The sequence below is a fragment of the Delphinapterus leucas genome, chromosome 4 (genome assembly GCF_059928025.1).
Source record: "Delphinapterus leucas isolate spDelLeu-1000000601 "Yukka" chromosome 4, BTC_Dleu_Yukka2, whole genome shotgun sequence".
NCBI lineage: Eukaryota > Metazoa > Chordata > Mammalia > Artiodactyla > Monodontidae > Delphinapterus > Delphinapterus leucas.
Genome location: NC_143132.1, coordinates 69,834,153 through 69,857,585, shown reverse-complemented (window position 1 = coordinate 69,857,585; position 23,433 = coordinate 69,834,153). Strand labels below are relative to the sequence as shown.

Genomic DNA, 23,433 nt, shown 5'->3' with positions numbered 1-23,433 from the left:
AGATTATATAATATCACCTGTCTCTCCACTGGAACCTCCGAGGACAGACCACTTTGTTCACCACTATATACCCAACATCCAGCACAATGTCTAATCCTTAATTATTTGTGGAATGAATGAAGAAAGAAGTCATGAGGTTCTTGGGATCTTATATTGGGGAGGGTGATCGGTAGGCTTTAGGATTCCCTTGAATCCCCTGAAAACGCCTAAAAAAAAGCTGTCCACATACATTTCTCTGGAAAGAAGAAGCACCACTTTCATTAGATTTCAAAGGGGTCTGTGACCTCCCCGAAAGGTAAGGGATCACTGGCCTATTTCACTGATAAAACAGGATTCAGTAGCAAAGAACTCACCTGTAGCCTGGAACAAAGTACGCTGCACGTACCTTTACATGGACAGAAGTGTGGGCATATGTATAGGTTCTTTTCCAAGAACCGAAAAGGAAATGCCTCAGTGAACTTACAAAACAATCCACATTCCCACTTCCCCTGAGTAACTGATCATTCCTACAGTCACTGGGCTCCAGCAGTAGCTGCTTAAATTCATCTGTTTCTTGGCAGCAACATCCATCACTCAGGCCAGAGAAAAGGAGTCTGTAATTCCCTCTATTCACCTCCTTGGGTTGCTGACATCCGTCTTAGGGGAAGTCCCTTTTAATAAGAAACCTGTAAACCTCCCAGTTAACAAAAGCACGTGCCGCGTTTATAACGCACCAGTTCAGCCAATTTGATCCAACAACCCTGGGATTTCCCTTCCCCTGCCCTGCAGCCAGAGAGGAGAGCCAGCCTAATCAGGCTAAACAGGCACCGCAAAGGGAGACTAGAGATGGGCTGGAACATGCGAATTGGCTGTTGTATATTAAGCCTCCTCTTCCTCCCTCCCAGCTCCAGAAGATGCTTCCCTTCAGTAAATTTCCTCCCTCGTTTTTATTTTTTTTTGTCCTGAAAATGGAGACTTCAGAAGTAAATTTGTCAGAGGAAAGCTTTTTGATGTGTTATTAGCTCTCCGTTATCCATATTAACAGAGAAGAGCAGTGGTGCAGATAACGCAAAGCCAAAGGCTCTTTCTATTTAACTTTGTAGTTCATTGTTTTGAGGGGCTTGATGGTAGACTTACCTCCCTAATTATGTTTGTCTTTGCTTCTTATTAAAATGAGTTTGTCTGCCTTAGGGCCAGGCAGTTGGGTGACATGAAGATTCTGGCACAGAATTTGTAAAATTCACCAGGGGAAATCCACAGGGCACAAAGATAATCAAACTTGACTAGATTTGAGTTCATGTTCTTAGTCACCTGTGATCAATTGGTTTGCTCCTCTGTGACTAAAGCGAGCCTGGGATGAGACATAATTATAGAAGACTAGTTGGACTAGTCTTTACATTTAGATGAAGACAAGACTGCTGTGGCCCAAACTGGTAACACAGTCAATACTGATCTTTTCCCTGCCTGGTCCCACAACCTTCTATTCCGCAGCCAGAGGTCCCTTCCCATTCAAAGCTCACGCTGCTCACCTCTACCTTACATCCTGCAATGGCTCCCTGTGCTAATCATTAGGGCTATTCACAAATACCCACTCTCTCCTGCCCAACATGTGGAGGTAGGACCATATACCTCCACCCACGATGTTAGATGTGGCCGTGTGACTGGTGTTGGGTAGTGAAATGCGTCACTCCTAGGTGGAAGGTTTCAGAGCTAGCGTGCGCTTGGCTACTTGCTTTGTCTGCTGAGGCACTGGCTGCATCTGAGACAGTGGCTGCTCCCTCAGTCTGGGCGTCTCATCAAGTGAGTGCGATGAGCACAGCCCCCATCAGCCAGTGATGGGCATGTGGTAGGAACAAGAAATGAACCTCTATTACTTTAAACCACTGAGATTGTACGGTTCTTAGGTCACTCAGCATCTCTATCACCGCACATATCAAGCTGTACCATGACTGTCTGAGTTATCTCCCTAACTAGACACTGAAAACTTGAGGCCAGAATTATTTCTGTGTATAACATAGTCCAGTGTATACCATTGTTAAAACAACTCCATAGAAAATGAAATTATCTTCTTTTCTGGCCTCTGTGATCCTCTGTGTTTATGTTTTTCTAACACCTGCCCCTCTTCCAGCATCACCAGATGAAATGATATGGTGTCTTTGGAGTTCAGATATACGGGGAATGGTGGAGCTATTCTTTTGGACCAGTAGTACCAGCAGGAAGAGCTGGCAGAGGGGAGAGAGAGAGATGTCGAGGCATACTTAGGCTGCAGACATTTCAGATACAACGGGTCCAAGGGGCAGACAAGATTTCAAAGTCTTGGGGAGACCACATGGAAAAATTACTATCCCAAAGTGTTAGTTTTACGAGGAATCACAGGTGTCATCTGGACTAGATTCCTGTATCACCAGCATCATCATTATACCAATATTTACTGATAATGGACTATATACCAGGCACATCTCCAGCCACCTTACAATTTAACTCATTGAATCCTCACGGCAACCCTATAAGGTGGCTATTATTATTTCCATTTTACAGATGAAGAAATGGAAGCACAGACAGGTAAATTTCCTATGGCCACACAGCTAGCAAACATCCCTCTCTGAATTCAGCGTCTGCTTGAAGTCTCCCCATCCCGGGGAGCTCACTAACTTCCAGTACATCCCACCTCCTGAGCCATGTGCTGCCTCCCCCTCCAACTGCCGTCCCCTGGACTGTTCTGCCTCCTAGACCAACACAAAACAATTCCACCCTCTTCTCTCCAAGGCAGCCCTCCACATAACTGAAGGCAGCAACTGTGTGTCCCGCAAGGCTCCTCTTCTCTAGTCTAAGCAGCCCAGTTCACTCAACCGTTTCCAACGTGCCACAGCCTGAGGTGCCTCTCATCCCAGCTTAGTGACTCACACATACCAGTGGGTTTAGTCAGCGGAGTGGAACTGGGCACTCTCCTTTCTAGTCCTGCACTGGGCTGATGGCTTCTACAACCCTAGCATGTTCCCTTCACCCTGTAAAGCAGGGTCCGGAGGCAGAAATGAGGCCATAATCTGCTGTGGGAACAGCCGGCTCACCACGTGTCCTGCGCTCGTCCCTATCTTGGCAAATGGAATGCTACAAGGGGCCGCGTGTTCAGAGTTGCTCACTCTTCCTCGGCTTGGAAGTCTGTTTCTGCCCTCTCCACCGCAGCCCCGTCCCCCTCGTTATTCTCCTGCCCCCGAGAAGAGACCCTGCACTCACCATGGAGTTCATGGCGAAGTGATTGTGCTGCGTCTGGAGGTCCAGGGCGTGCTGGTAGCTGACTCCAATCTCTGTATGGCTCTGGAGGAATAACTCCTTGTTGTGGCTTATCCAGTCGAACATCTAGAGGGGGAAGGAAGGCGCACAGTCATCATGGGGGTATGGGTCCAACAGCAAGGAACTTTCAGAGCTACTGGGAGAAAAGCAGCCTTCCTGCTGGGGCCCAGTGAGGACCAGTCATCATGCTCAGGGTCGGGGGTGGCCCACACCCTGGCTTCCCAGAAGAGCCCTCCTCCTTAGCAGAAGGCCCTGCCACCAGCCTCTATGTCTCCCTACAGAGCCTAGGGGAAGAGAGAAAATGAGTAAGAGGACCAAGGAGAAGGCGGAGGAAGCTGCTCACTTTCCCTAGTTACTTCCCCTTTTAAAAGCTTTTAGAAATCGTCAAAAGCCATGCCCCCCTCAATGCGTGCTTTAGGGACAGGTGAAGTGGAGACAAGTGGGAGGTTTAATCCACTCCCTACTGCCCCAGCAGGAGAGAGAGACACTTGTTGGAAGCCACAGGGCATCCTAACATGCCCCATCCCACTTACACTGCCCGACCACACATTGTTGAACTGACTCTGAACGCAGTCACCTTTTCTTGTGACTCCACAGCCTCACAGTTCCAGGGTTTCTGCTATGACCCATGAGGAGCCAGCAGAGGAGGATTTTAAGGGTAGAGTGAATACTGCCTAGCACAGTGGGCACTGAGCCATCTTCCTCCCCATGGCTCTGTACCTGGTTTTCATTTAGGTTTCCACCTCTCCCACAGGTGGCCCACTCACTTTTAGGGGAGCTAACCAGAACCTCAATTCCAAGGGAAAGCCTGATCACTCTAAGGGTTACCCCTTCTCAGGACACCAGATCTAAGCCAGTCAGTGTATGACATTTCCTGACCCATGGGATTGTCTTAGAAACGGGAATGTTATCCAATTCAGTACAATAAAACACAAAGGGCAGTTTGCTGGAAGCTCCTGGGAAAACAGAACTGTAGTTGTTTAGATATGACTTCTCTTCCTCTGATACTGTCATTGTGACCCTGCACCTCAAACTGCTGTAGCCATTCTGCTGGCAGCTAGAGGGTGAAGCCAATGGGCAGAGAAAGAGTGTAGCCAAAACAATGGCCGGAAACAAGCAGAGCCCTGATTAAGCCTTGCCTGATCTCCACACTGTGTCTGGACTTGCTTAGTACCTGAGCCAAGAAATCCTCTTTATTATTAAAACTGGTTTAATTTGGAGTTTCTGTAATTCTCTGCCCAGAGTAGTCAAGTGATCCAGCCAGGAAACGTGTTAAACCTTTGGAGAAGAGGATCGCTATACTTGGAACTCATGGTCCATAGTTTGGGATGAGCTAAAGGCTGCAGCTCAGTTGCAGAGTAGAGCAGGGAAGAACGGAGCACAGGTGTAGGCTGAGAAGCTGCAAAGATCACACCAGCTTTTCTGGAGGCAGAACCACAGCCTCATTCCATTTTTCCCCTTTAAACGGAAAAGCGAATTTACTTTTTCAGTTATGTTTAACCAGCATTTATCGGACACTCATTATATGCCAGGCACTGTACAAGGCAAAAATGATTAATATGTGGTTCTTGAGTTTAAGTGGCTTAAAAGCCAGTGTGGAAAGCAAACATGGACTCAGATACAGTGTTAGCACAACTTGGCATATGAGTTGATTAAAATCACAACTCAACAAAGAAATCCATCAAGATAAAGGTCAGTGTGGTATATCAAGGTAGCAGCCTCTCTTGATGGTGTGAAGAGAGGGAAGAGCAGAGAAGGCTTCCCAAAGGAGGTGACACCTGACTTGACCCTGACTCAGGTAGGAATTAGCCAGGTGAAAGAGTGAGATGTGGGCTCCAGGCAAAGGGAAGATCAAAGGGGCAGAACCGTGGGGCAGCCCAATGTGTAGAGGGCTCTGAAAGTACCACTTCTGTGCTTCTGGACCTGATGTGAGGAGAAGATGTGGCTGGGGAGGTAGAAGGGACCATGGAGAGCCCTGGACACAGGCTTTAGGAAACCTGGACCATATACTGCGGGCAGCAAGATGTCAGTGGAGGGTTGTAAGCTGAGCAGTGAAATGTGATGTGAGCTTTGAGAGCAGCATGGGATGTGGACTGGCGGGGAGAGATGGAGCAGTAAGAATGGTTAGGAGGCTGTAATCCTGGGGAGCAAGAGTGAGAACCTGGAGACCCGGATGTGGGGAGTGACAGTGGAGTCTGTGAAGTGGGCAGAGCGAGAGTTACTAGGAAGGGACTGAGGACTCCCAACTGTTTGGGGAGGGAGGGTGAGAAAGAGAGAGGGAAGACAGCCAGGTATCTGGCATGGCGCCCTGGATCCTTGTAAGAGAAGGTGCCACCATGGCACCACCTCAAGAGGAGGGCAAGAAGCTGGGGTAGGGGAGGAGAGACAGCAGGTTCCGTTTCAGATGCTGAGTTTGCAAGGCTTAGGAGACCTTCAGGTGGAGGTGTCCTGTGGGCAGTTAGAGCTTTGTCTGGAGGTCAGGAGAGGGACACCAAGGCTATGACAACCCACGGTTAAGTATAAGCACATCACCTTCCCAAGGCAAATGAGCATAAAATGGGATTGAATCTGGAGATGATTCTCCCTTTTGAATTACCCAGATCACTTCCGGCTACCTACACAGATAAAGGGCAAAAGTATCATCCTTCACTTTCAAGTGTCAGCAGATGCTCCAGGCTGGGGGTGCCTGCGGAGGCTGGGCAGGACCGGTGGCGTGCGCCACGCCGGGTCTGCCAGCCACAGCCAACCCCACACCACAGGCACGCGGTCAGCGCTTTTTAAAACTACTATTAAGGACAAGAGGGGAAGAAGACAAGTGCCCCAGGAGTCTAAAGGAACTTCACTGTGTAATTTTTGTTCTTTTAAATTCTGCCTCTCAACCCCATTTAAAAATAATCCCTCATCTCTTTTCCTTGTTGACCAAAGCATCAATAAAATTAATGAAAATCTGAAATGCCTGAAGTCCTTGGAACTTAGCATGAAAAGTGCTCACTCATACTTTCTTGTCTATCCCAGTGGCCTAGAAGTGACCTTCCCTGTATTTTCTGTTAAATGAGTACTTAGATATGCTAATAAACAGAGAGTTATGTGCTAGCACCAGAATGATTAGATTGCCTGGCGCCAGGTCCCTGCTGGACTACAGAGCAAGGAGAGCCGAACACGGGCCAGTTAAGGAGAAAAGCAGCAACAACAGTGAGTTAAAAGGCAGGCGAGAGCGGAGAGTGCTAGAGGAACCGCACGCCTCATTGAATGGGCTTCTCACACAATGAGGTCTGCACCCAGGCCACCGCGCCCCATCTGCCTTCCATGCTGGAGCACACGAGCTGTCTCTGGGGGCTGCGCATTCTGGGCAAGTTCAGCTATGCCGGAGGCTAGAGGCAGTGCTCCAAGGAGGTGACACTCATCTCAGGCACCTAGGGACCAGACAGTCGATGTGATATCAGGAACCACGGTCTCTCCAACATGGCAGTTTCCTAGGGACAGTCTCAAGTCTTCTCTAGGCCTGAATCTGCTGCCTAATTGTATATAACACTCATTTTTGTGAGCCTGGTTGCCTGCAAGGGTCACCAGCATTTCTGCTGCATTCACTGCAGCTGGCTGCAGAGAGAGAACGTGTGTGTGCACACACGCATGTAAGCACCCATGTGCGTGTGCAGTTAAGTGGGATAAGGACTAGGCTGGTTCTGGGCCTGGCTCTGTCACTAATTACCCATGAGACTGTGGGCAAGTCTCTTCTTTTCTGGGCTTCTCTTCATTTCCAAGGGATAAGCAGTGCCCAGAATGGAGGTAAGCATCCTGGTTTACAATCAGCTCAATTTGGAAACTTACGGAGTGTATTTTTTTCCATTCAAAATAAAAATTAGTTTTATTGAGTCTCCTGGGTCAGAATGCTTATTCATTGCTACAGCTTAACATTTCTAACTTTTGAATACAAAGAATGACTGTAAGAAAACTGGCATTGTTCTTAATAGCCAGAGAAATGCAGCTTCTTAGTCTCAGCCTTGACATCAGTCCAGTGCTTTAGGGTTCAAAATGTCCATTCACAAGCATCATCTCACTGCCTCCAGCAGGCCCACTTTACGGATGGAAAACAGGTTCAGAAAAGTGAAGCCCCCCCCAGTGGGCTTCATTCAGGCCACCCAAGGCACATTCACTGAGTGTCTGTTGATCCAGGCTCTTGGGACACTGCCCTGCCTCCTGCATGTGACTGTAGGAACTCCTCTGCCCAGGCTCCACAGAGCAGTTGCCCCCCAAAAGGCAGCCACCAGGGCACTGTGGGGCTCCAGCGGTGGGAGGATGCTGCCCCTCACATGCGGCCATTCAGTGGCCAGTATCCAGCCCCCTCGTCTCTGCCTCCCACCTGCCCCCTCAGTGCCTGGGGATGGCTGATTCAAATAGCTCCACTTCTCTCAATAAATACTTAGTGAATGAAAGAAATGCATCAGGGAGTTGGTCACAGGCTCTGGGGTTGCTAATCTCCAGACAAGCTGACCCTTTCTAAACTAGGACATTTTATGATTTGATCTATTTGAATTGGGCTTTCTGGAAGACACCTGAACTAGACACTGGAACAAAAATCTAAAGAAAGAAAAACCCCCAAAACTAAAGAAAATGTCTCCACAGTGGTTTCAAACATTTTGAACTGTCTTTTTTTTTTTTGAGAAGATACAAATGGTAGGTTCAACAAAATGTAATAAAACAACAAAATTCCTCCAGGAGGAAAGTTCATGTCTAAATAATGAAATTTTATCTCTTTGTTTGGAAACCAACATAGTTTTGTCTCATTAAAAAGATAGATGTTACATGTAAGCTACTTGGGGTTTTTTTTTTCCACGTTTTGCAAAGTAATGTTTTTATGCTGGCTTAAACTCAGTGAAAATATACAAATCTAGTTCTTAATATATAATAAATGATAAATGAATCTATTTAAATGCAAATTAGGAAAATAAACAGAAACCTTTTCTCCTTTTCTTTTAAATATGGGGATAGCTAAAAGGTTATTATTGTTCTGTTTTTAATAAAGCATAAACTATTTCATAGAGCAAGGATATTAAATAAGGATCTTGGTCTTATTTTCCTTCATTTGCCAAATTTAGCAACAGCATCTGATTTAGAGTTTTAACTTTCAAACTACCTTACCACCTAGTGTTAGTGTTTTATACTGTCTGTAATTTAGATTACACTGGTTTTAATTTGCTCACTTTCAGGTTTGGTGACTTGATTGAGAGGACAGAAGACAACCAATGGATTTTCTTTCCTAAATATGCACATTCCAGTATCACCTGTTGTCCCCTGTTACCCTGCTTGGACACTGCAGCGACCCATCCATAAAAGCCTGTGCCCTAAAGAATACTAACAACCTCCTTGCCAGAGAACCTTGCTACATCTGAAAACTTGCTGTGCAGTCAACTCCAAAATAAAATGTTATGTGCGTTACAGTGCAAAGAACAGAGGCTTCAAATCAGGAGACTTGGGTTCTAGTGCAGGTCTGCTTTATAAACTTTGACAAGTTAGGTTAATGGTCTAAATCTCAGTCTCCTTACCTTGAAATGGGGATGAAAATTTATACTATTTCAACCTTAGCATAATAGTGAGATTCAAATAAGACAATAGTTTCATGCTTCGGTCAGTGCTATATACCAGATAGATTTTTAAATCTACATAGTGAGCATATTCTATTGCACATAGTTCCCTAATGTTTTGTTTTAGAGCACAAAACAGACGAAAGGTGTGGATTTAAAACTGCACTGTGTTCATTTTGCAAAATCACCATGGGCTCATGGAAATCCCGTCTGCAGCTCGTACACAAACATCCACAGCCCATCCCTCCCGAAGACGCACTCCCAGTGCCACCGCAGGGCACTGCACAGACCAGGGATACCCATGCATCCTCCCACTGCCCCCACCCCGACACACACTCAGGGCCCTGTGGTGCCTTTGCCCACACAGGACTCAGAGCTCCGTACACTCTCTCAGGGTCATGCCTGAGGGCACTGTCCCCTCCTGCCCTCCCGGTGTAGCCTAACCAGGGATCTCACCCGCTCCTGCCTTGCTTCCAAACTCCCCCTTCCCCATCCTCTCTGCCACTCCCCAACCCTTCCACTATTAAGAGATTCAATCCCTTTGACTCTTAACAGTTTTTTTACTTAGGAGAGACTCCTACTAAAATGTATTATTCCTGCAACCCCTCCTGGAATTAATTTATCCAGGATACAGAAACAGCCTATTAAGAAAGCAAGGCACTTTGTGAGCACGGCCCAGGGATGAGATCCTAGAATGGGGTGGCAAAGGAGCCCTACACCAAGAGAGAGAGGGCCTAAAGTGAGAAGTGGGTGGGAATTAAGGGCAAATATCCCCATCTGACAACTCTGGCTGACCCCGGGCACATGTCCTCAGGCCAACAGGGCAACACACTGACCCCATGTGTTCTGGCCTAGGACCCTTAAGACCCTTCAACTTTGTTTTCAATTATCCACTCACCTAGGATTGAGCTTTCCTGATTTTCCAAAGCAGGGTAGAGAAAGAAAAAATAAAGGAACACAAAATTTGGATCTAGTTTCTAGGTTCCTAGAATTCCTTACAGAAGGGAGTTTGACATCTCTCCTCTTCTGTCTCCTGCAAGGCCTGCAGGCCATAGGGAGTCCGAGGTTCTGGGAGGCCGTCCTTACACTGGTGTCTATAGACAGGGGAGGTGGTTGGGACTTGTGCCTGATAGACAGTTAATAAGTATCTACTGAGGGAGAGAAGGTGTTCCGGGCCCTGCCTGTTTTCCTTTAGGCTTTTGGAATGTCAGCTGGCATTCTTGTATATATGGTATAAGAGAGAAGCTATTTTTATCTTTCACCATAAATCCAGCTGCTCTCAGAGGATGGCTCAGCCTGGTTATCTAGAGACCCCAGCACTGTAGCCTCAGGAATCAGCCAGGGCACCAAACAATTTCACCGGCCAGGCTGTGTCTCTGACCTGTAGACATTCTATCGATCCCCTAGCATATTTCTTACCCACTCCATGCCCAAATTCCCTAATTCCCAGATCTCAGATCTAACATCCTAACAGGCTGCTCACATCTAGAACTGCCCCAGTTTCTCTATAAAACAGGCAAATGTCTCTATTTGCTCCCACTGTGAGCAAGGAAATAACAGAACCTTTTCCCCTTCAGCATATGCTAATCTGAACTTCAGTTAACACCCCAGTTCTGTTTCCCTGGAAACAGAGAAAGATAGTATGTGCCAACATGTTACTAAGTCATGCTGCCAGTGGTAAAAACACTCCCGATTGGTAAACTGTATCTGGATTAGAAGGACTATCAATAAACTATAAATAACTGATGGGGACAGCGTTCCTTGATCCTCCCTGAAGGGGGTGACTCTTGTGACTGGTGTGTCCATTGCAGGAACCCTGGAAGCTGTGCCAACAGAGGATACTGGCTTCTGTGGGGCATGGGTTGTTGAGCCATGGGAGCTTCTGCCGCTGCCCACCATGGATCTTGTCTCCTTGCCCCTGAGCTGGATGGTTGCAAGGACTGTCCTGCTGGGAAACCACAGCTTCCATCTTATACTGTCCTGACTGGATCAGCGCCAAGGGTGGCCCATAGCAGTCTTTCAGTCTGAATGCTTAGTAGAGCCTAAGAAGACTCCTTGGTAGGTGTGGCATCCATACTGCAGAGTCAAACTCTGTGTATATAGTCTCTCCTTGTCTTCCACTTCTCCATTCTCCTTTCTCACTTTCACCTTCTCTCAATAACAGCAGTAATGATAATGGTGACAACAATAATAATAGCAACGAACATTTGCTGAATGCTCACTCTGCACCAGGCACTATTCTAAGCATTTAACGTATTGAACTCACTTCATCCTCTCGATAGCCTCCTAATTATCTCCCCAACGTTAACCCCCAGTAGTATCATCTCCATTTTACAGACTGAGAAACTAAGGCACGGAGAGGCCCAAAGCCACAAAGCTAATAAGCGGCAGAGCTGAGATTCAAACCCAGGAGGCCTAGTTCCAGCGCTGATGCTCTCAACCCTGCGGCTCCACCTTCCAAAATGCTCAGGGCTTCATTCTGTCTACCCTTCCCGTCATCAGCGAACTTTCAGAAGTGCATTCTGCCGCCCCTGCTGCTTTTGTTTTCCCTCCATCCACCTCCTCTTTAACTCCTTGTAACACCTTCTACCTTCACTGCTTTCCTAAGTCTGCACCCACAGTGAAAAATAATTGCTTCCTTTCTGAGGTCTTGACCCTTCCCTTGGTCTCTCATCAGAATCTGATGCATTCCCTTCTGAAACTCAACCATCTCTGGCCTTCTACACCAGGTCATTTTCGGGGGCAGGCCATCCGGCTGCAGACGTGATCAGCATGCCCCTCCTGCTTTCACAAGTCGCTACTGAACACTAAATTCTCCCAGGAGAACCAGTGCTCACCCACTCACACTCTCTTCCTTGACATACCATGTCTAGTCTCAGCACAACAAAAACAATAGGGACGCTCTAATTTCAAAAGCTCACCAATCCTTCAGTTCCACACTGATTTGTTAAACTTGCCTCCCACTTCTCTGGCTGCCCCTTCATGGCTTTCTTTCCTGTCCCTCACACCCTTACAGGGACAGTCAACCCTTAGCCCTCAGCCCCTCTGCCTTTTATTCGTCAGCTCTGTCCATTTGAAAATCCATCTAGGCTCACAATTTCAACCGCACAAATAGTATTTCCTGTTTCATGCGCCAGGCCCTGCGCTAAGTACCTCCACAGACTATCTCATTAGCCTTTATAATAATGCAGAAAAAGGGTACTGTTAATTCTACTTTCAACATAGTGAAAACTCAGTACAAAGAGCTGAAGTAAATTGCCCGAGATCATACAGCCTGTAAGTGATGAAGATAAATTTAGAATCTAGTGTCCATCTGAACCTAATTTCCTCTGCTCCAGGGTGTTCTCTAACCTTAACTTCCCCAATAACTGACAAGAATATGTGCCTGGCTCTGCACAGTGAGATTTACACATGTTCTCTTAAGCCCCACAGCAGCCCTACAAGATAGTAGATAACATCATCACCACCTTTGTCTAGTTGAAGAAACAGATTCAGAGAGATCAAATAACTTGGCCAAGGTCACACAGTCAGGGTGCACATTAAAGACTCAAATCTAAGTCTATATGACTCCAAAGTCCATGCTTTTTTTTTTTTTTAAACATCTTTATTGGGGTATAATTGCTTTACAATGGTGTGTTAGTTTCTGCTTTATAACAAAGTGAATCAGTTACACATATACATATGTTCCCATATCTCTTCCCTCTTGCGTCTCCCTCCCTCCCTCCCACCCTCCCTATCCCACCCCTCCAGGCGGTCACAAAGCACCAAGCTGATCTCCCTGTGCTATGCGGCTGCTTCCCACTAGCTATCTACCTTACGTTTGGTAGTGTGTATATGTCCATGCCTCACCGAAGTCCATGCTTTTAAACCACTATCAAATTGTCTCCCAAATGCACACCTAACTTGCAGATTATTCCTAGTCACATGGTGCCCATGGATTCAATGTGAATATCCCATTGCTGTTCCAGTAGCATCTAAAACTATTCTGCCTGTTCTATGAAAACCCGTACCTTCTCTTGACACCCCAGGTCTTTACCCCGCCCCCCCACCCATTTGTTCTCTTTCCTCAAATTACTCTGAAATATACGTGTCACTTTCCACTGCTACTGATACTCACCACTCGGCCCCTCCTGCCAAGATTACTGCAATTACTCCCTTACTGATCTCACTGAGTCTGTTTTCTTCCTTATACCCAGCAATCTGCCCCCACCAGGTCCACTGCTCTAATACACTGCTTTCACCCTGTCATTCCCTCAGTCCAAAAAAAACCCACAAAATTATTGTTGCTATCTATTATCTATATTGCAAAATCCAATCTCCTTACTCTGGCATTCAAGGTACGTCCCCTCCACCTTCAATTGGTCCACATCTGCCTTTCCCCCTATTCTTTTACACCCCTGTCCTACACCAAGCATCCTTTCCTGTCATATTCTATTCACTTCCATGCAAATACACTACACCATGCTCACTGCCACCCCGTGTTTGTGTTGACATCTTTCCTTCCATGAAGTACTCCATATCCAAATTATTTCTACCCTTCAAAACACAACTGAAGTCTCACTTCCTCCAGATGTCTTCTTTGAGCAACTGAGTCCATACTGATTTCTCTTTCCTCCAAACTCACTGCTCAAGTATCTACCACAATAGTTCACAAACCTAGCCTTCATTCAGAACTACCTAAAGCGTTTTCTTAAAAAAATATAGCTTCCTTGGCCCTACCCTTGAGATTCTGATTCAGTAGGAGTCCTGCAGGTGATTCTAATGCACTTTCATTTTTATTTAAACAGTTCATGTGGACTTACAGCCTGTTCTTAATGGGGTAGCTGGTATCGAACTTAACTCTACCACATGTAAACTAGTTAAAAGCATTGGTCAACAACCAACATAGACCAATGATCCTTGAAGGAAGGGAAACATACAATGTAAGCCCCATATCCACCTTGGCTTTCTCCCTGAGGGTATTTTCCAAACTGTGGAGCCCAGAAACAGGAGCTGGGCCGAGAGCAGCAGTCTTAATGGGTATAAAACACCAGGGATTAGACTTCAGGGCTGGTAAGGTGGTTGCAATTACAGTGATAGGAAGTAAGAGAGAGGGAGCTAAGAAAAGGAGCCCTAAAAATCTTCACCGAAATTTCCTTCAGGTCCTTGGCCAAATCCTAAGCTGTGCATAGGCTAGGTGAGACTCCAGAAGGTCTAGTGGAGAACAGCTGTGGGAGGTGGAGAGCTGAACAGAAACGTCAGAGGCTACACAGTGTTGAGAAAATGTTAGGAGTTCTAAATCAAACAGTGTAAAGAGACTTTGGTGAACACTCTGGACACTCAGTTGGGACCCCAGAAAGACCAGACTGTAAGAGTAAGACCCATATCCTAAGAATAAGGGCTATACCCTAGGATTAAAGAAAAGATGGAAGTAGATGTGTCATAGCAAAGCCTAAACCAACGCTCAATAGGATCACGATCTGCAGTTTAACTGCAGCCCAGAACAAAACTTAACAATATTTAGAGAAGGATAACCTAATCAAGAGTCTGTACAGTACATCATCTATAATAACCAGTAAATTATTCAACATATGAAGCAGAGAAAAGTGACTAAGAATAAAAAAAATTAAACAGTCAATAGAAACAGATCCAGAGATGATCAGGCTATAATTTGCAGGCAAAACTTTCAAAAGAATCATGATTAACATCATAAAGAAAATAGGAGGGGAAAAGGGACAAAATGGATTAAAAGATGGAACACGGCAACAGAGTCCAGTGTTCTGTTTCTTGTAGCCAAAAGAATTCTGATATAAATAGTCACATGCCCATGATGCTCAGTACAATATTTTATTCACTTACTGAATGCCCACTGTATTCCAGACATTGGATTACAGACTGATGATAAAAGATCAAGGTCAGAGTCTAGTGAGGGAGACAAATGTATTCAACAGTCTGTCAACTTTAAGTGTGACAAGTACTATGAAACGATGTAAAGCAACTATACTCCAATAAAGATGTTAAAAAAAAAAAAAGTGTATATGATGGGCTGATAGCAGATAAGGACTTGCTTCAACTTGTTAGAGGTAGAGACAGGGAGAAGCACGATGACTCCCAGAAGGTCACAACAGCTGAATAATACTTGAAAGACAACAGGATTTAGTCAGGTGAAAAAGGTGTAGACTGGAAGGGCATCTGAATGAGAGGAAACAGCTTGAAAAACAGCATGGGATGTGAGCAGGTACCAAGAGCTCTAGAGCAGGATGTGAGAGGGAGTGAGAAGGGATGATGAAAGGCAGGGAGGGGCCTAGGTTGAAAGGCAAAGGTCGAAAGGCAGAACTGGGCCTTTATTCAGTGGTAGTGAGGAAACACTGAAGGAAAGCAATAAGGTCAAATTAGCCTTTAACCCTGAACTGGGTGTCTACACTGAGGCCCCCAGATACAGTCATTTATCTCATTGCGAAGAGGAGTCCAAGTCAGCCCTGATCTCACAAAACAAAATCAACTAGCACATTATAGACTTCTTACCAACTGAGGGTTCTTGCCTTCCCACCCCACTCCCTCCGCCCTTCTCTTCCCCCTCTCCTCCTTTTTCTTAAAGACCCTTCAATGTCTGGGTCAAAGAAGATAAATACAAAGGAGGAGATAGAGATAACACATGGAGGTGCCCAGCACAATGCATGACACATGGTAGACGCTGAATACATGCTAGCTCCTTCCCACTTCCCCTGGATTCAGACAGGATAAGCCGGCAGTCACAAAAAGAAGTTGCTTTTGGATTAGAGAAACTCAGGCTGCGACTCTTCATGCTCAAATCACACACTGTCCTTGGAAAATGAGCACACTCCTGTTAGGCCTTAAAAGGCCACTGTCCTCCGGCTTGCCCTCCTCATGCTGAGTGTTGCAATGAAAAGTCTCACCAAGCCTATTCAGACTTTGAATAATGTTTTTTCTTTTTCTTTGCATTTGATTTCCAGTCTGCTTGCGTGGATGGACTAAATTTCCTGCAGCCCTGGCAACACACACGCTACCCCACTGTGGGGAAGGAATGGTCAACGAGGAGCCAGCGAGTCAAGCAGACGAGAAGCAGAACCAACCAAGCCAGGAGTCAGCCCAGGCAGCCCGGGGATATTGACTCTGAGTGGCCGAATTCCTTCCATCTGAACCACAGATGATGATAAAATAGTTTCAGGAACAGCATGAGGGAATGTTCACTCACTTCCCAAAATGTAAAATTGAAGAGGTCAAACCTGATTTAATTCAAACTGAGAAAATAGTGCCCAACTTTAACCCAGAGCTGCATTTAGGCATAAACTGAGCTCTGGCCCTTGGCAAGTTAATTTAGAGGAGCTAATGCTTGTTCCTGGCCTACAAGATACACTCAATAAATAGTAACTATTATGGTTACTGCAAAACTGGAGTGTCTGTCAGATGTTCTCACCCACGCATCCTAAAATCAGCTGTGGCGATTACTTGCACATCTGGGGAAAAAAATTCCACATGGGCTAAGGAGGAGGTGGCCCTCCCTTCAGGAGTCCCTCTCTGAGAGAAGGGGCAGGTGCTATGCTGGAAAGGGTCTGTGCTTGGTGGGCTTGACCTTGAGCTGAGGAAGAGAGCCAGCACTCCCCTTTTCCCGTCTCCCCTCTTCCTGAAGCAGCTTCAACAATGGGGCTCAGACAGGTGGGGGACCACCAGGGAGCCAGGCTCAGGCACGTCCAGGAGGAGTTGCTCAGTCGTGCTTCCAGCTTCCAGACCACACCTGGTAGAGCATACCCCATAGGAGCTCAGGAAAGACTTAGGAATGAAGAGCCCAATCTTCAAAACCCTCAGTTTCTCTAACAATCTTCTTCAGAGGACTAAGGTAAATGCCTGTGCTTAGATAGAGTCACTGTCCCCAAGAGTAGGGCAGCAACACAATAAACAGATAACTCTTGGTAATGTTTATGGTAACCTTCATCACCACTTCTCTGACTTTTCTGTGCCTCAAGATAAATTAACATTTGAATTTAGTCTTTCATCCTTCTTCCAAAGTGTTGCTGGGCTTTCTTTCCACCTCTGTCCCGGGGCCGTCACCCTAACATGAAGGCCTTGTGGTTCCCTTAGCTCTCCGCCTTGATGTCCAGTTGGTCACCTGGTCCCATTTTCTTTCGTTCAGACTATCTCCAGGGTTTGCCCCTCTCCTTTCCATTCCCACTGTCACCTCATCTGCCCACACTTGGATTAGTATAAAAGGACCAGAACTGGTTTCCCTGCCTCCAGATCTCTCTCTCCATTGCAAGATGAAACTTGCTAACACCTCAGTTTTGAAGCAAGAGCACTGGAGTGACGTCTCTTGAAACAACTCAACAGTAGGTGGTGCTCTTGTGCCAGCCCAGAGCACTCACAAAACTTCTGTTCCATCAGGCAGCCTAATAAGTACAGACTGTGCCACGGTCCACTCTTTATTTGGCACTGACTATGTGCCTCTGGGGAACATAGTTATCTAAGACGCTGGCCCTGACCTCCAGGAATATGCAATATAATTGGGTTGGAACAGGGCCAGTTTGAGGGGGATGGATAAAGACTGTGCATGGACAGAAGCCTGTAGGACAGAAAGACCACCTCCAGCAGGGAAGAGTGGGGAGAGTAGCTGGACCTTCAGCTAGGGTAGGGTTTCTTTCTTTCTTTTTCTTTCTATTTATTTATTTATTTATTTATTTATCTATACTGTAGATTCTCATTAGTTATCTATTTTATACATAGTATCAATAGTATATATATGTCAATCCCAATCTCCCAATTCATCCTGCGCCCCCCCCTTGGTATCCATACATATGTTCTCTATGTCTGTGTCTATTTCTGCTTTGTAAATGAGATAGTCTACACCAATTTTTTCAGATTCCACATATGTGTTAACATACAATATTTGTTTTTCCCTTTCCTTCTTTCTTTCCTTCTTTCCTTCCTTCCTTCCTTCTTTCTTTCTTTCTTTCTTTCTGGCTGCATTGGGTCTTCGTTGCTGAGCACAGGCTTTCTCTAGCTGCGGCGAGCAGGGTCTACTCTTCCTTGTGGTGCGCGGCCTTCTCACTGCGGTGGTTTCTGTTGTTGCAGAGCATGGGCTCTAGGGGCGCAGGCTTCAGTAGTTGCAGCATGCAGGCTCAGTAGTTGTGGTGCATGGACTTAGTTTGCTCCGCGGCATGTGGGATCTTCCCGGACCAGGGATCGAACCTGTGTCCCCTGCATTGGCAGGTGGATTCTTAACCACTGCGCCACCAGGGAAGTCCCTGTTTTTCTCTTTCTAACTTACTTCATTCTGTATGATGGTCTCTAGGTCCATCTAGGGTAGGGTTTCAGTAGGCAGATGGGAGGGAGGTCGGTGTAAACATAGGTGCGAGAAGGTGGGCCTGTGCAAAGCACACAAGAGGATGTCCTGGGGTGGGGGCTGAATGCCCAAGTCCAGTCTCACTCTCCATTCTAGGTCCTTCTGGTTTGCACCTCCTTGGACACCTCGTGACAAGGGGTGCCCCAGGGAAATATTTAGGATAAGACAAGTGCCACTCTGCGGTGGGATCAGTCAGTCCACCTGTTCTGTGTGGAGGAAACCAACATCCTTTTTTCTTTATATCAAGAAAGGGCAAGAATCCAGCTTTCCTCTGGTCCCTGGTTACTCAGGGAGAGGTGTGACTAGATTTCTGACCCCTTCCTGTGACTCCAGGTAATCGACATGGCATGGACATCACCCTCCTACACTCCTCCCCATGCAGCCTGAGCTCCAGCCACACTAGCCAGTAGATGTTTCCAGAACCCACCCTATACCCCTGAGGCTGCCATGCCTTTGTTCATCTTCTTCCCTGCACCCCAACCTGGCCTGAAGTTTTCCCCTTCTGTGGTTCCCACAGCAGTGATAGGTTCTTTGGCCAACTTTCCCCATGTAGCAGCTGTCTGTCAGTGCCCGCCCCTCCACTGCTCCAGTGTGGTAAGGCCCGACTCCAGCTCATCTTCCAACTGCCCGTTCCCAGCACAGTATCCGACACTTATTTAATTGGCTTGTCTTCAGCAACAGTGTTCTAAGATCTTGCCAACCTGAGCACACGCTTCTAATTTCCTTTTCCTTCTACTAGTTTCTCCAGGCACCAGGGCCCTATCTCACCTCCCTGCTCTGCTGCCACATACTGCCCACTGTCTGCTCCAGTACCCTTGCTGTGGACAACCCCGTACTCTCCGCCCTTCCTCCCAGGCCCTGCAACAAAAGCCTCCCCACGCCTCTCTTCCACTCCGGATCCCATCTATCTACATGGCCCAGCTCAAGCTGGTCTCTACAAACCTACCATCTGCTGAGCACCTACTGGGCTCCCGGCATACTAGATGCTTTGTATACATTTTCTATAATCCATACGACAATCCTAAGGCATGTATTAAAATCTACATTTTACAGCTAAAGAAACTGCTCAGAGAGGGTGAACTGGCCACAGCTAGCGAGTGCCTAAGGTGGGATTCAAACCCAAGTCTCTGTGATTGTAAAGGCAGTGCTCTTTCTAGAAGCCTTGGCTGGGTCTTCTGGCCTGTGCTCTCTGTCCTCAGTGGGAAGCCTGAGCCACACAGGGAACCAGCCAAGGAAGGAAGCAGGACCAGAAAAGGGAAGCAAAGCAAGCAGTTCCGACAGAATGGATGCACCCTAGAAGGCTGGGGTAACACAGGCTGGAGGAGCTCAAGGGCGCGGAGAAGAGGGTCACAGACAGGAGAGGAAGCAGAAGAGGTGCAACAGGGAGGACAGAAGGTGAAGAGAAGGAGGGAAAGGGGGTTCTTCAAAGTAAAATGCCTGGGAAGAAATCTTGAAAAATTTCCCTACCCAAAAAGAGATGCATTTTGTTTTTCACTTTATAAACTGTACCTGAATGTCTTTCATTCTTCAAAAAGGGTGCTTAAGACATTTCTTCCACTTCCCCTACTGGGGCAGAGCTGACATGTTTTGTGTTTTCTTGGACCACCTCCCCACTCTCTGCCCCCCACACACTAGACTCCCAACCCTAACCCCTACCCAGCAAGCAAGAAAGACCTTGATATCCAACCAGGTTCTAACCACTGGAGTGGTTACTATTGCTTAGCCATCTTTTTCCTACGAGGATCGGGAATCACATCAATGTGGAACCTGATTTTCCTTACACTTGCCCACATTATTCCCCCATCCAGTGCTTGGGTTGGGTACAGGTCAGCACCTAGCAGAGGACCTGACATAGGGCAGATGCTCAATGTCTGTGGACAAAGGAATGAATCAATGAATGTTTCTCTGTCACTTCTCCCTGTGCCTCATACAACTTCTCTGATCAGGATCCTTCTTTCCTAGCTCACTTAAATTGCTGCAGACAGAATCAGGGTGACAACCTGGATTCTGGAAAGTACTGTAAACATAGTGTCCGTGTTCTCGGTTCCAAAGGGTCACTATGGGGTGCATAGTGCTATGGGGTCCACACATAAGTAGAAGCCACCTAATGACAATTCAGGCCCCTTCCGGCCCTCGTAAGGGACCTGGGAGGGAGCCAAGGCTGCCGTGCCCAGCGTTCCTGCCACTCCTTGCCTCCGCTCTGCTCTCCACACCCACTTCTCATGCAGGCCTGGTGACTGCAGCAGACACGGGGGCTCAACACGCAGCAGAGGGAAGGAAGGAGAGGGAGAAAGGATGGAAGGAGGAGAAAAACAGCTTCGGGAAAAAACACGCACACATGCAGCTTGCAGAACATTGTGACTTGGATTATTTTTGGAATCTAATGTTTCTAATGTTCAAGGGGAGGAAATGAGAAAAAGCAAGTAGAGATTCCCAGGACCGGCAGGCTGGAAATAATACAGGACACTGTGTCCTCTGTTGGGCGGGACACAGACACACTTCCTCGCCCTGAGCCCAGTCAGCAGGGGGGTGGCGGGCAGTGCTTTAGGCCTCAGTAGGAGGAGGAACGCAGGAGCAAGGGGTACCGGGAGCCCTTCTCCAAAAAAAGCAGGAAATTACAAACCACTCAGTAGACCTTGCCCCGAAGGTCGTAGTTTTTGGAAGCCTCCCTCCCTACACCGAGGGCTCAGGCAAATGAATCACAGAGACTTGTCAGCACGCCCCCGAGAGGCCCAAACAGTATTTGCCCTCTTACCACAGCATCAGTAAGGACACAGGTCAGGTGACCACTAGCCTCCAGTCCACCCCAGCCCCTCTGGCCGCCGCCTCCCAGGTCCCTGGCATACGTACCCTTTCTCCTGCAGGGCAGGGGTAAGGTAAGCCTGTGTGCGTGCGTGCGTGCGTGCGTGTGTGTGTGTGTGTGTGTGTGTTGGGGGAGGGGAAGGAGCCCCAGCCTCAGAGCAGAGGGCCCACCTTCCCACTGCCTACCTGGCTCTATCCCAGGCACACCTCCCAACCTCACCAAGTCTCAGCTTTCCCATGTAAAATGATGCCCACATTCACGCCCTGCACAAAGTAGACGGGAGACCAAATGAGGAACCACTGACTGGGTGACTCTGGGTGGGTCTCTGCTCTGGGTCAAAGTTTTCTATGTAAAAGGAAGGGCTAGACCAGAAAATCTCTAAGGTCAGGGGTGTGAGAACACTTTAAAAACTGACATTCCAAAAAATATTTCGTATTATAATGACTACAATGGCACTTCAGTTTGACAAATGACACTGCTGGCTCGAGGGGCATGCGGGTTGGAGAGGGGGCGAAGAGAAGAGGCAGTGGGCCAAGTGTGGGGCAGGGAGGAGGGCAGAGCACTCCCTTCACACGGCCCCGCTGGTTCTTGCCACCCCAGGCAGAATGAGACTTAGGATCCTGCTTTGGGCCCTGGGGAGTGATCAGAGCTGTTTATACCTCAGAGGGAAAGGGCAGGAAACAGCAGTGGATACTCTGCCCAGTGACAGGGCATCCTGGCGATGTCCTAAATTGCTCATACAGTTAACAGGACACACACAGCAAACACAATAAGCACATAGCAGTGCAGGGCCCTGCTGCCTACCATGATGCTCTTCACCTCGTGGGCCCCATATTCATATTTTCTCAGGGTGACTAACATGAAAGTCACATTATTTTGTTCGCACAAACCTCCAAGGATATCAAAATGCACAGACATATTTCTTGGATGGACTGTAGGAGTGCTTCTGGCCTCAAGCTTGTAAGAGGATAAGACAAATATGTTCTTTGCTATAATGCATAGCAGGAGGTGACAAGTGTCTCAGATGTAGCAGGTGATCACATCTCCCTGGGGAGAACTGCTTTCCTCTGTGGCTGCTTCAAGGACAGACACCATTTTTCCAGAGAACTTTCCATGTGGCGGCTCTCCCAACTCTGACCCATCAGATATGATCCCAGTTTGACCTGCGTGCTCCTGTCTTTTGCCTCACCCAGGGGCACCACACAATCTAGTGATCTTGGGAGACCCCATGAACCTACATCATAATTGCCAACTTCTGTCAAAACTCGATTCTTAACTTTATTCCATTAGGAATCACTGAAAATTATTTGGAGCAAGTTCATTTGGAAGGTAGCATGGATCACGCTCTGCGAGGTCTCAGCGGGGGGTGCCAGATGACTGAGGAGCAAATCAGGACTGAAACAGCACAGGGAGAAGGAGGGGAAGCCAAGGTCTAGGGAGCAGCGATGCTGGGCCAGGCAGGGGGCCAGCACCTCCACCCACATCATCCCATCTAATTCTCCTAACAACCCTGGGCAGCAGCTTGGGCTTTTTTTTTTTTAAGCAGGAAAAGAACTCAACAGATTACGGTTCTATTTGCTGAGAAAAGTTTCTTATTTTCCATCATCCCCCAAGGCGACAACCCTGAAGAGAGAAGAGCCAACTGTAGATATACAGGGGAGAATGAATAGCAAAAAAGGCGAAAATTCCTCTAGAATTGTTCAGCTGTAAAGGGGCTGAGACACCATGTAGTGTGGCAAGTCTTCAAGGAGAGGGAGAGGCAGGCACATTTGGCTTGGGGGGATGGGGGTCTTTACCGAACTCCTCTGGGGATTCTGATACACCCCCTGACAAGCCTATTCTCGACCACCACCAAGCCCTCACCACCGCAACCACACGCACACGCTCCCACCCCACCTCCCCCACTGAGACACATTTTCACAGACAGAGAGGACTGACACGAGAACAGTGCCCTGTGCAATCAGGAAAAAGTCGAAAGACACCGAGCTAGCCCAAACTCTTCCTCTTTGTTTTGTTGGGAACATAATTGGGGGTCAGAGGTTGAAGATGTGCCTGCAGTCTCCCAAGTGGTAAGTGGCACCCCAGGACACATCCGAACCCCCATTCACACAGCTCCATTTCAGCACGGACATGGCACCTGTGGGTGTGAACAGACTTTCACCATGCAAGGATGAATATGCAGGAAGACATTTAAAATTAGGTTCTCCACAAACGTATGGACACTAAGGGGGGAAAGTGGGGGACGGGGGGCGGGGGTGGTGGTGGTGGTGGGATGAACTGGGAGATTGGGATTGACAGATATGCACTAATATGTATAAAACGGATAACTAATTAGAACCTGTGGTATAAAAATATAATAAAACAAAATTTAAAAAATAAAATTAGGTTCTCCAAAGGGAGCTTTCCCACAGGTGGCGTGGTGAGGGCAGCCATCAAGGCCA

At 47.3% G+C, this 23,433-nt stretch overlaps 1 protein-coding gene across 1 annotated transcript in view; it reads right to left on the bottom strand.

Moving 5' to 3' along the window:
• Nucleotides 1-23,433, bottom strand: part of LOC149749335 (kalirin-like) — a 61,381-nt gene that overhangs the window by 32,703 nt on the left and 5,245 nt on the right. Inside the window, exon 2 of the mRNA XM_089910606.1 lies at nt 3,214-3,336. Within this exon, the coding sequence (XP_089766732.1) occupies nt 3,214-3,336 (123 nt within the window). The remainder of the gene's footprint in view (nt 1-3,213; nt 3,337-23,433) is intronic.